This window comes from Helianthus annuus, chromosome 5 (genome assembly GCF_002127325.2).
Source record: "Helianthus annuus cultivar XRQ/B chromosome 5, HanXRQr2.0-SUNRISE, whole genome shotgun sequence".
In the NCBI taxonomy this organism is placed as follows: domain Eukaryota; kingdom Viridiplantae; phylum Streptophyta; class Magnoliopsida; order Asterales; family Asteraceae; genus Helianthus; species Helianthus annuus.
Window position 1 is genome coordinate 54,888,891 of NC_035437.2, and position 13,470 is coordinate 54,902,360.

The 13,470-nt window shown below is 38.0% G+C and overlaps 1 protein-coding gene across 1 annotated transcript; it reads right to left on the minus strand.

Moving 5' to 3' along the window:
* Positions 1–878: 878 nt before the first annotated feature.
* LOC110940736 (WD repeat-containing protein 11) lies at positions 879–10,462 on the minus strand. The gene is made up of 20 exons (XM_022182295.2): positions 9,350–10,462; positions 7,657–8,119; positions 7,432–7,519; positions 6,750–6,931; positions 6,446–6,582; positions 6,260–6,326; positions 5,834–5,972; positions 5,638–5,737; positions 5,484–5,559; positions 5,206–5,388; positions 4,818–4,978; positions 4,622–4,724; positions 4,181–4,385; positions 3,810–4,096; positions 3,618–3,739; positions 3,349–3,493; positions 3,167–3,259; positions 1,896–1,969; positions 1,624–1,677; positions 879–1,507 (listed from the first exon to the last, which is right to left on the minus strand). Exons 1-20 carry the CDS (start codon positions 10,369–10,371, stop codon positions 1,219–1,221), a joined length of 3,990 nt encoding a protein of 1,329 aa, XP_022037987.1. The 5' UTR covers positions 10,372–10,462; the 3' UTR covers positions 879–1,218.
* Positions 10,463–13,470: the final 3,008 nt, after the last annotated feature.

Genomic DNA, 13,470 nt, shown 5'->3' on the forward strand with positions numbered 1-13,470 from the left:
TTATCACCTCTCATAAATTAGCCTTCCAAACTCGTCGAACACATTCTCCATACGCAATGTGTAAAGTTGATGTTACCAAGCATCCCCGATAGGCCAAATCTAGCTTCATGTGTCTTGTACAAAGGTGAAATGTCATGGCTAGTTGGTTCACACAAAAACTCTTTACCATATCAGATAATAATCGCATTACAAAAATATTTTAGGCTTTCTCTTTAGGTTCTAGCAGACATAGCTAAAAATTCATTGTGTACGTCAGTAACAATACCAGTTGCGAGTTGTTTTATCGTTGATGTGCATTTTTCTGTCTAACCCTTCTTGAAACCATTCAAAATTGACGATTATATCCCTTACAATTTTAGAAAAATAATCCTTGGACATCCAAAGTCTCGCTCGAAACATACCTTCATCATATTTTAGGTTACCGACAAAATAATCTTCCATAGAAGTAGAAGCTCATGAGCGTTTTCATGATCACGTAACACGTAATTTTTTTTATTGTGCGGTGCCTTCAACTTCGGATGCGGCGCTAACAACTTTGGCAAGAAATTCGAACCCACTAGAATCGGATGACTTGTACTCATCCGAGGATCGGATGATGGTGGAAGAATAATATCACATTTCATTATGTTGAGTTTGTAGAGTAACAGGAATATGAGTCGAATAACAGGAGTGGTAAAAAATTGATAGCAAATTGGTTATTTTTTGTGATATATAGGGTTTATTTATTTGTTTATTTTTCCTGAAAAATCCTTTAAAGTAACGGCTACTTTCTGACTTCTTTCTGGCAACCCGATGCATATGCGGCGGTGTACCCAATAACCCGACGAACCCAATTCCCCATCCCGAAAGCGCCCCTCACACCCTTATGACATGAACCGTTTCAACTAAAACTGAAAAATTAAAATATGTTAAAAGGTACATATAGCAAACATATTAACAAAAATAAAATAAGCTAATGTACTGGGTGAACCAGATCCAACCCAACTTCTTTTAACCAGAACCTATTAGACCTGTTTTGACCCAAACACGTTTCAACTCGTATCTGAATTGTATCAAGACAAGAGTCTTATCTTATTTTGTAACGAATTTTTTTTGCAGCCCGTATCTGCCGTTGACAGGGTGCTTTAACGTATCATAAAAGTAAAACCTTCAATCATATCATTCTTGTAGTGTGGTTCCACTGTTACTTAGCTTCGGTTTGATATAGAAAAACTTGAGTCATTCAGAAAATGGTGGCGAGTCCATGCAAAGATGGACTAGGTTCTGTTGGTACTTGGTGTATAACTCACCAACCGCGATAACCACTTCATTTTGTGGGTTCAATCCACGTAACACGAGCAGGTTATCCTTGATCGATTCTTCATTAGGATCTAGGTTTTCTATATATTCAGCATGAACTTCCCGGCAGGCAATGATAAACATGGCAGCTGTATCGGGTTGCTGAGCCTCATGCAGTGCTGCTAATGCATCTTGCAATGAACCAGCTGCCACATACATTATTAGTGCCCTGCATTCCACAACAGTAAACTTCATCCACCATATTGTTCTAATGGGTCAAGTCAGGTTAATTTTTTTAACGTGTTAACGTGTGAGGCGGGTCAAATATTTGCAAGTGAATTATACCTCCAGATGTTGTGTTCAGCGTTCAAGACATGCCCTGCCCATCTTTGCATTACCCTGCAAAAATATAACAAATGAGAGGGAATGTTGGGGACACGTATGGTCCAAGCAAACATGCTCTTTGAGGTGCGTGTTTTTGAACCAAGATAAGACGCCAACATAGAAAAAACTTGTCGGGAAATATATCTGCACCGTTTCTTCTCTTAGTGTGACTTTACGAGGTGAATATGGATGCGTACAGTTAAGGCACTATATTATAGATAGAAGATTTGAACCTTGCATAATCAGTTCCTTTCAAATGTGTTGCTGCCAAAGTTGCAGCATCTGTCCAACATCCGGCATCTTGGAGCTGAAAATATATGAACATAACTTACGCCTATAAGAATCAATAACAGAAGTCTAATCGAATTATCATGTTTTAGGTGTATATCAGAAACTATAATTTCCTTACAAGAATTATGTAAAAGACAATTAATCTAAACCAACTGTACACTCTAGATTATAATTTGACAAGAGAGCATACTTAGATCTACAACTATTAATCCGAAAACACACACTGTTTACAAACAATGCCTATCCTCACAATGCTTATCCACATTACTAGCCGAAGTAGAAAGATAGTGCTTGTGAAATTTGAAAAACGTTTCGCAAACAGTTGAATGATTTGAAGCAAAGAAACTTGATTTTTCAATAAATCTTGAGGATCATTGAACACCAAAGCGATCCCACAAAATCACTCTACGGTTTTATGTCTTTAACTATAGTCAAATATTCATACTATATATACGCATCTCCATCAAAGAGATGAGCAACTCTTGAGCATTGTTAAAAACAACATTAATTATCATAAGTGAGTGATAGGAATTGATATTAATCGAAACTTAAAACATATAACAATGGTGGAAATGATGAAGATGATCCAAAAGGATCTACAAGAAAAAGATAACAACCACAAGTGGTCCCAGGGCTATGCCCTTCTCATGCACATGGCAATGAGCCTTAACAACTAACCAATTCTCTTCCTCCTTTCTATAATGACTAATGCCTTATTTGTAGAAGTAGTAATTACACTAACCCCCCTTCACAATTACAATATACTATTAAGTATGCAAATTCTATCAAGTTCCTATCAGTGAGCATAATATGTTTGTTTTACGATTATTAGTTGTAGATCTGAGTATGTTATTAGATCTATTCGTCATTAAATTGTCTGTTTGATTTTGCCAAACAACATTAATAGTATTTGAATCATAGAATTAAATGTTGAAAAAGAATTCTCACTTCCTCTAGTTCTCCACACGATCTCTACTAATCCATTTAATACATCTAGGACCAACAATTACACAGTAGATGTCGACTGTAATCGTTCCATGTAGTAATGAAATCTTCTATTATATATTGATATCCTAATTGCTATTCGATTTAGAGTTAGGTTAAACCAGTGAAGCAAAAACACCATCATCATTCTTGTGATAATGCAAAAAAAAATAAAATAAAAAAATAAACGTTTTGCAAGAAAAAACAGTTTCCGGCAGTAGAATACGACCTGTGAACAAGCTTCTTGATATCTCCCTACAGCACAGAGCAGATGCGTGCCAGACAATGACCTGTCCGTCCTCACCATATTTGCTGCAACTACCTAGATCAAGTCACCAGATCAAATTTGGCAAAAGTTTACAACATATTTCATGTTTCAAAGTGGAAAGCAAATAAAAAACCTTTACCTACCTTAACTGCCAGTTCATTTAGAGATCTTGAAACTGCAGACGAAAGAGCAACAGCACGCAAAGCATTCGGATAGAAAAATGAGCTTTCTGGTGGAGTAGACAGCAGTAAATTGACAGCAGCATCCAAGTTACCAACCGTCACAAGCCTGATATATTATCGTAAATATAATCAGGACATGCAATTAGCAATTGGCTTATTATGAATCATCATTATCAATGTAAAAAATAAAAGAATATAACAACCGAAAGCAGATAATGAGATAAACTCACTCATGTACACAGTTCTGAATAGATTGTTCACCATCCAATCTTTCATGCCATGCGATACGCTCACTAGCATTTTCCCACAACTCGTGTTGGTCAAACGCCATCATCCTAAGTTGACCATCATTCTGCCAATATACATACCAATAAATATATTTGTGCTTGTGTTTACAACATGTAAAGAACCACAGATCTTACCACTAAACTTGTGTGTGTTGACCCTGCTACAGATCTCCCCTTGGTAAACGTCCTAGTTAGTATAGATGTATCATCGATCGACGTAGATGGATATTTTACAGGTGCTCTTTTCAAAGACTTGTTAGCTAACATGTTCAACAAGTGTTTCAGTGCATGAGGTAATTGCAACCAAAAGTAAGCCTCTAAGGTTTCTCCAAATATGGCAGCCGCAAAAGAAAACCGTGCAGCAGAACCCTTATTGATTATCGTAGCATATTGCCGCACCCTTTCGTCATCAAGTATACAACCTGAATAAAAATCGAAGATAAAAGAAAGAAATAATTGGCAAAATGTAATGAACTTTTCTCAGAAATGAACACTATAAAGCTTACCTTCTCTTCGGTAAGGGTCTAATGCTTTAAGAAGCAATTCCGGGACAACAGAATCACCAACAGGTGATACGTCAACTAAATAACTACGAAGATCACCAACGGATGATGAACTTGATATTTGGGGATTACCCTTAATATCTGGAACCGCACTATGTGTATCAAACCATGAAGGCTTTACCCCATATTGCAAGATCTGCCTTAATGCCTGTTGTTAAAAAATTAACTCCATTTTATGCAAAATAAAACTATGTTTAATCAGTTTATTTGTGAATTATCTACATCTAAAAAAACTCAAACAAATTACAATCAAATGCATTTCAACCCTCTTAATGTTCCGAACGAATGGATAAAGTAAACATCTATCTTATCACATTTTTTGTGCTTTTTGACATGTTTTTTTTTTTTTTTTTTTGTGAGTTACGAGTAAAAAGTCAATATTACCATGGCATGTGGTGTAGGAAGCAATACAGGAGAACATATTGGCATTGGCCGAAATCGTTCCTTCACACATCCAGGATGACTTACATTGCTAGTTCTTTTGTCACTGAACGGAAATATTTTAAATGTTACAGCAAATTTCCAATAATGTTTAAAGCTATGTGACAGAAATTCGAAGCATGTGGCATGTGATGCATACATGTTAACCTGAATAAGACGAAAGCTACTGTCGGCTCCAGCAATACATAATATCAATGGATCATTTTTATCGGTTCGCACGGGTAACCAATCAAGTTCCAGTACAAGGGTTCCTGGATACTGAGTCTGCAATAAGGAATTTGCTAACGGATCTTGTGAATCCTGGAAATAAACAGATTTTAATTCAATTATGTTCGGTTTAATAAATATTATTCGAATGAATGACAAACGAGTAAGAAACTTCTATATGATTTGCCATATCTTTTCTAAAGTTGGTGCATATCTATCCCAAAATATTGTTTTTTTTGTTGGTAGCTTAATTATGTACCTAAAATTTGTTGACAAACACCAAGTAAGAAAAGAAGCAAAATGCTACTTTTCTCACTTACAAGATCAAACACAGAAAATGTATTGTCGTTAAACAATACTGCAATACGTCCAAGGCTACGATCTCCAGGAACAACAGGGGAGAATTTGATTCTTCTAATGCCTTCCCTGTGAGTACTGAAAGAGGAAGATTGCCCAGTTGTCACATCCCACCACCGCACATTCCCTAATCTATCCCCCATAACCTGTCATGCAAATCAGTCATCACAAAAAAAAAATTCGGATCACACACACATACGTACATACACAGTAACGGAAATATATAAGAAAATAAACTAACCACATGAGGAATACGATAAGCCATTGCCGTTATCAGCCCTTCGGAAGATATAAACGATGCATCAGGCCACTTTGGTCTGCACAGCCGGAAATAATCATCATGGTACATCCATTGTCAGCCCCATAAAGCAATTACAAACGAATAGGATTAGTACCTGAAATCTCGGATCCTTCGTCCATGAACCTCAAACACCCCAAGTGCACCATTTACTAGAGCAAATGCAAAACTTTCTGTAAAGTCCTCTTGAGCTCCATCTGCATGTTACTTTTAAGAGTTAATGAAGGCCTTACTTCTTCTAAGGACACAAAGAAAAAAGTACCAAGGGATAAATCAAGTGAAAAGAATCTGACTAGAATCTGTAGCGGCCCCATCGGCAGTCTGATCTTGGGAACTAGCTACAGATTGCTTAGATGCTCCGGTTTGACTTGGTCGTGGAACGGCAGGAAGAGTCCATTCCAAAACTGTGAACGGAAGAGCTAAAGACCTAAGCTGCAAAAAAAAGGTAAAGTCATATATAAAATTTCTTCACAACTTACAAAAATGCATACAGCACATTTGAATAAGACAGAATAAGGAATGTAACAATAAGAAAGTTGATTCGTTATATAGCTTGTAGTTCAGATAGTTGAAGGCAGCAAACAAGCAGAATGAGCCCACGTTTGTTTACTGTCGCTTGTAATGAGAAGATGACTATCAACTGACGACGTGATGCATTAATCTGTAAAAATATAATTTCATCTAGAGATGTTTGTTTAAAATGAGATAATCCAGTTTACCATGATTGGAGTTTTTGTCATCGCCCAAACCTCCACGGGTGCATCACGAAGCAAGATCAACAGATACCTACATAATACATCAAGGTTGTGTCAATAAAAGTTACTGCATCATGCAGATTCTTTTTATTAACAATACACACCACTTTCATATTTATGATAAGTAACAACAATACTTGTTAATACAACCTTCCAGAAGACGACACCCGAAGAGCTCTAATTGGCGCACGCTCAGGCTTTTGTAGAACCCTAAATGTTCGATTATAACCACTGCGAAGGCATGTAACAACAAGCTTATTGACAAAGCCTCCAGATTTCTCATGTCCCTGAATTAAGCACACAATTCTAGTATGTGATTACAAATGAACGTGTTTAGTAGTAGAACTCGTGTATTATCTAGGCAATACATGAACCATAACAGGCATGGAAACAAGGCTAACCAGTAAATTAAAATGTTAAGAAAGATCTACCGGTTTTAGTATATATTTAGTACCAGACTGTGTGAGAACGAGACAAGTCTAGTATTTCCAAGCCACCTTAACCCTCTTACAACGCCATCGTGAACAGAAAAACTTGCGGCTACAGCATTTGCGGATACATCTATAATGTCGATTGAGCCATTTTGAGTTCCCAAAGCAACCAGTGGAACAGCCACAGCGGGATGGTTTCCTCCACCTTCATATATAATATCTCATGGATAAATGTCATGTGCTTGGTTTTAAAAAGGGAGAGGCGCACAAAAGAGACGAGGTCTAAAACCGAGGCTCGAAGCGCAAAAGTGCCGGGCTTTTCATACCCGAGGCGCAAGTTAATTATATATATTTTTTATATATCCCATAGGTTTTTAGTTTTAGTAGGGTTTTTGTATGATAATCCAAAAAACCCAAGGTACAACAGTTAGATGCATAAAAATGCCTCAGGTACAAGAGGCGCACGCCTCAGGCAAAAAAAGCCCAGAAAAATCTCAAAAAAGCGCGCCTTTTTGGGGCTTCTTGTAATTACTCTAAGCACTGAGCGAAAAAGCCACAGGGTGTGCGCCTTGTTGCGTCTCGTGCTTAAGCGCACCTGAGGCGTGCTTTTTAAAACCAAGGTCATGTGTAACACCCGATAGCAAAAACCGCAACAAGAACCATCATATTTGGTTCAAAGAACTATACGAAAATCACACAACTCACTTGCCAAAGTAGCCGTCAAAGAAGGAGATGGTACAGCCAACATAGTCACCGCTGAAGAAAGCAGATGAAGCTGACCAACAAGGTTGATCTGCATCAAGATTTTAATCAACAAAATGTATGAATAGCTAAAGACAACAACCAAAACTTACGAGTATAAACCTTATATTGAACAACCATAGAACTAATGCAATACGGGGTACATGAGAAGTTACGTATGGTATGAACCTTTAGTGTTAGCTTGTCCGGGCTTATAGCGGAGGCTGAAAGATGCCCCTTGCCTTTCATGGAATCACTGTAAGACAAGACTCGCGTACCAGATTTTGGATCCGGAACAGGAACAGGCGCTTTACTAGCTTCTGTAACATCTGATGTATCTTTTGGATCATCCAGAGCGCCTTCAGAAGTCAAAAGCCAATTCCAGATCTTTCCATCATCAGAAATCGATATCAAATGTGTTTTACAAATGACATTCGATTCATCACGAAAATCCAGAGGGTTATCAAAATCCATGTCAGATTCCTTGTCAGAAAATGAAGTGCCGTACGCGTCAGAAAAATGCTTGCTAATATTTTGCAGTGTGGAATCAGATTGAGAGATAACAACTGCAAGAAGTGAGGGAGAAGGTACAGATGTGCCAATTGAAGGCACTAGCTCTTCCATCATACACATATCATGTACCTGTTCTCCTCTGTAGTAATATTAAAATCAGAACACACAAATAACATTAATACATGCACATAATACTCCGCCGCTAAACAAACACAACTGACTCATCATACGGGCCATATGGGTCACACAACCCGTACGGTGGCTTATACACGGTTGTATAAGGCTTATTTTGACATCATACGAGGCAACAAATTTATATGGGTCGCTTGGTTTTAAAATGCGCGTTGCATTTTGATCCCAAAGGCCGATATGCGATGTACACGCATCACGTATGCGAGGCGTTATTAGAAAAATACTAAAAAATATTAATAGATAATATTATTACTTGTTAACTTCTAAACACTAAAAAACAAGGGATTAAGATAAATACAAAACAAAAAGCTCTGGTACCACCAAAGAAGTTTTATCTATAACCAAAATAAGTCTTTAACTCTAATGTGTACGAGTAGTCATTGCACAAGGAACTCACTTAACTTCTTCAGCTCAGCTCATTGTACAAGCTTATTAAGCATATTCTAAAACAGTAAATAGGTCGTCTTTTAGTTTTTTTTTAATTATTTTTATTTAAACAGCCTCCATCTCTTTCGTTCTTCTCTAACGCTCTGTTCCCGAGTTAACTTAACGAGGGAAAAGAAATGAAAGTAAAAGTGAGAAAGGAAAGGAAGAGAAAGGAAAAAAAAAAGATGTCATTCCTCCCATTTCCTTCCAAATCGGAAGGAAAGAAAAACTAAAGAATTTAGCATAGCTTTCCTTTCGTTTCTTTCTTTTCCTTTCTTAAATGAAACTCGAGAACACGACATATTTTATTTTCCTTTCTTTTTCTTCCTTAAATGAAACTCTGGAACACAAAATATATTTACTTTCTTTTTGTTTCTTTTCCTTTCCTTCCATTAGTAAACTCCATCGTTACTCTCCACAACCTTCTCCTTCTCTCTCAATTGTCAATTTTACTATGTGGTAGTCAATTTCAAATATGCATGCATGCATGCAAGCCTATCATGAGCCCGTTATCCTTGCAATATGGAATCGCAACACATTGCTGCAACTGATGCCATCTCATCAACGCATCACGCATAACGCGCGCCTGATGCGCGCATTTTGAAACCAAGATGGGTTTTTTGCGAGGGTGTTCATCTAAATCATACGGCCGTATGAAGTGTACAAACTGGCAAACATGCTAGTGTACACTTTTGGGGCAATGTGGCACGGTCTAGTTAAACCAACATAAACAATCAACAACATTACTCACTCCTTAGGCCGCCACGCAGTAAGCCGCCCATCAAAATGAACACAATATACCAACACCATGCTCGGATCCGGCAACACATCAAGAAACTTCCCACACCTCCTTGGCAACTTAGCACGCGACAAAGCCGTCTCATACTGCAGATCAAACACAACCAACTCCCTTGGAAAAGTCACATACAATAGATGCTTCCAATGAGGCGAAAACGCAATCTTCACCACATAACTCGGAAACAAACCCGACGCCGGAGTATTACCATAATTATTATTAACCACACCACTCTCCCTCTCCATCTTCACCAATTCACTCACATCATTACCAACCCTAAGCTCTTCCAAAACGACGTCGGATTCCGAAACACTTCCATGCACTTTAACAGACAACAACAAACCTTTCAAACCAACAACACAAAAATGACGGGAATCAAACGGATCACGTTTAACACACGATAATATTTCCGGAACGGCGTCGTATTTGAAGAAGCACCGGCCGGTGTGGATATTAAACAAAGACAACACCGAGGGTCCAGTTAAAGCAGCTACTATCCACGTGTCGTATCTGGATTGGATCCAGCAAAGGTCCTGAATACCTAATTTTGCAACTTGATTGGTTTCTAGAAACATCGAAGGAGAAGATGATTCAGATTCAGATTCAGATTCAGGGGATTTGGCGCGAAGATCGAGGAGGCAGATCCGGCCTTGACGGTCACCGGCGGCGAGGAGGAGGTGAGAGTGAGATGAGGTAGGGTCGTGTGAGAGGAGATCGAGCCGGAGAGTGGTAGGGCACCACCGTACGGCGGTGATGAAGGGGGAGATTGAGGAGGCGGAGGTGGCGGAGGGTGGAGGAATAGGGAGGACGGTGATGAGTTGCATGGAGCGAGTGTCGAGGATAGGGACGGTGCTGCCGGCGGCGTAGGCGAGGAGGCCGGTGGAGACGAGATCGGCAGATCCGTTGTTGTTGCGAGAAGGTGGTCCCGGGAGCATGCAGTCGGAAGAATCGGGTTGTGGTAGTCGGGTTAACGTCATTTTTGGTTGTAAATGTCGCCGGAGATGATGATTCCGGCGGATGTGGTTAGGATCGAGGCCGGCGTGCGTTGCAAAAAAGATGGTTGTAGTAATGTACGTAGGGGGGGGGGGGGACTATTTTCAGTTTTGGTACCTATTATTTAGGTAGTTTACATTCCCTACCTAAAGTTATCTATATTACCTAATAAAATAATTACCAAGGGGTATAATTATTATTAAGAAAACTAGTGAGCGTTAACCTGTGCGCTGCGACGGGAGATGCATTATGTCGACTTGGTTTCAAACATAAAAACGTTGACAAACTAATCATACAGCGATGATATATTCGGAAATCACATAAACCTAACGCTATATAAACGAAAAAAACAATTTAAGGAAAAGATAAAAATGTGTGAAATGGTCGCGAAAAAAGCAAACCAGAACTTAAAGAACTAAATTCATTGTCCAAGATGATGATGAAGAAACTCTTGATGCATCTCCTATCAAAATCACTATCACCACCACTACGCATCAACCATCCATCACCACAACCGCTGCACTCACCTTTACATCACCTTTCACAAAACCTCCACTTGACCCATTGGAGTTAGAAAATGTATTACAAGAGATACAATTTTTCTACTCCACAACTCGCATCAGCCAACTTACATTTCCATCCCTCAAAAGATTTCAAAAGTCTAAAAATGTACAAGAATATCTTGAATTGAAAGTTAAACAAGCCAAAAAGATAGCTGCTTACAAAAGCAAAGGGAAAAGTGATAAGGAGGCTCAGCAAATCATGTCTGCAAAATTCACTAAAGTGAATAGACTTGAAGACTTTGCTAAAGATGCCAGTAAAAAAGCTTTCAAAGGACCAGTTAGCAACCCTGATCTCAAAAAGGAACTAAGGGAAGACTAGAAGCTTTAAGAGCAAAAGATCCCTTAGTCCCCCAAAAGCCAAATTATGTAGACCTACCTATCAGTTCCAAGGCCAACACATCTGAACTTCCATATGCAAAATATGTATCTTCAATGGTAAGAAGCCATCTCAAAAGACAAAAGGATATGTCAGCAGAAGATATAAAAAGATATGAAGATGATACTATAAAGGAAAGGATTAAAAATGTGATTATGCATGGGCATCTTATACCAATCCAACAGAAGAGTGTGATGAGCTTGAAAATTGAAGATCTGCAAGATCTAATGAATCTTACACTCGAAAGGGATGATGATGACATGTTGTCTGAAAGATTTGAAAGGCAATTCAAAGCCCAAGTCAAAAGCATGATGAAGAGGAATAAAAATTGATCTAAAAAACATATGTTTTGGCATCATCTGTTCTAGGGGGAGATTGTTAGACCTACAAAAGAACATATGATATTCAAAAGCCAAAACTTGATCCATTGATCAAGAAATAAACAAAAGATTGAACTAGTCTCTCCCCAAAAATAGTGAATCTTTAACACCCACTCAAAACATCTGTTCAAGAACAAAGCAAGCATCTGATCAAGACTTAGAACCGCTGTTCAAGAAGAAACAATATCTGGTGAATGCTAAAGTCTGTTGAAGACAAAGGTCTGATGAAGAAGACCAAACATCTGTATGACCAAACAAATGTTTGGATAACTGCAACAGAGGATAGCTTAGACAATGGTTTCCCAATTTAACAATATTTATCTTATCGGTGTTTAGACTAGTTAGAACAGATGATAAGATTTGCACAGATGATTGCAACATCTGTGGAATCTTTTCTATTAGGAATGTTAGATGTCGTTGTCAGGGTGACACCAACCATTCACTGAACCATTCACTGAACAGACCTTTTGTCCTTAGTATTTAAATAGATTACATCTGTTAGGCTAATTTCTTATACACTATCTAGGTCAAAATATGATTACAATGTTTTGATTACATTCTTGTTGGTTTTGGATTTATTTATGTATTTTATTATGAACTAAAAGACTTTGGTTTTTCATATGATCTTATGTGTTCACATGCTTATACTTATTCATTGATTGTTTATTATGCCACATGATCTTTGTTGAATGTCTTTCAAAGAATAGATTCATGCTAGCTAAATTACTTTGTGTCTTCGATTAGATTGTGGTTAAGTGTGCACAATTACCATAGGAATAGTTTTCATGATATGTCTAAGTTTAAGTGTTCTACCATCATTAAAAGTCGTGGGGTGACAGGTTGTCAACTAGTTTCGAGTGATTAAGATTCTATGGTTAGATACTTTGTGAGAAGATCCCTTAAATCATCGGTCCCTGTTTGCTAGTTGTGTTTGGTCATATTACCTTAGTTTCCTTCGATTGTCACACCCGTGAGGTAGATTATATTTAGGATCCTTCATTAATAGAGTAGGGAACCTGTGATGGAATCCATCTTAAAGACCAGTAATTTGACAGCCTATTAGGTTTCCCTAGGTGTCTTCTCGAGAAGGGTCGAGGGTTCTGTTTGGTTTCTCGGTAGGTTTAGTACTCTAAGATCCCAGTTCCATAATAATTCCATAACCGATAAGAGGTGTCATACATATGTAGGATTCAGACTTAGGTAGTGTGTTTACCATAGTCTGATCACATCTCCCACTTAGTTCATGTATCTAGTCAGTTTTAGTTAATTTAGTTAATATCAGTAGTTTGTTAGAAAACCCCCCAAAACAACAAAAAATTAGTCGAGTCAGTTCAGTAATTATAATCGAGTCTAGTAAACGTAATTAGAGTGTCTCGTGCGTTCGATACTCGAACTTGCTTTAGCTATTCTGCATTAACGCTACACTTGCCGATTGTGTGGTCTAGGTTTTATAGTCTAACTTTATAAATTTAAAACTTAGTGTGTCTTGATTAGGTTAATATTAGTTAATTTTAATTGACCACTTCAAGCACATCAGTGATCAAGCAGAACTAATTCGGGTAGGTTTGGAATTAGTGAGGTTTATATTAATAATTGGAGGAATGAACCAAACAGCATAGTAATTGTTTAGTAAGTTTAGAAAAATCAGTTCATACCAATATATTAAAGAGTTAATTGCCCGGATGGTCCCTGTGGTTTCACGTTTTTTTCACGTTTAGTCCCCACCATTCGGAAATAGCAGGTATGCTCCCTATGGTTTGTCAT

Excerpts from the sequence above, each read along its gene's own strand:
- LOC110940736 (XM_022182295.2), bottom strand. The coding sequence starts at position 10,371 with ATGACGTTAACCCGACTACCACAACCCGATTCTTCCGACTGCATGCTC. Across the intron at positions 6,327-6,445 it reads CGGGTGTCGTCTTCTGGAAG|GTATCTGTTGATCTTGCTTC; the intron begins GTTGTATTAACA and ends TGTATTATGTAG. Across the intron at positions 5,738-5,833 it reads TGGGGCCGCTACAGATTCTA|ATGGAGCTCAAGAGGACTTT; the intron begins GTCAGATTCTTT and ends AGTAACATGCAG.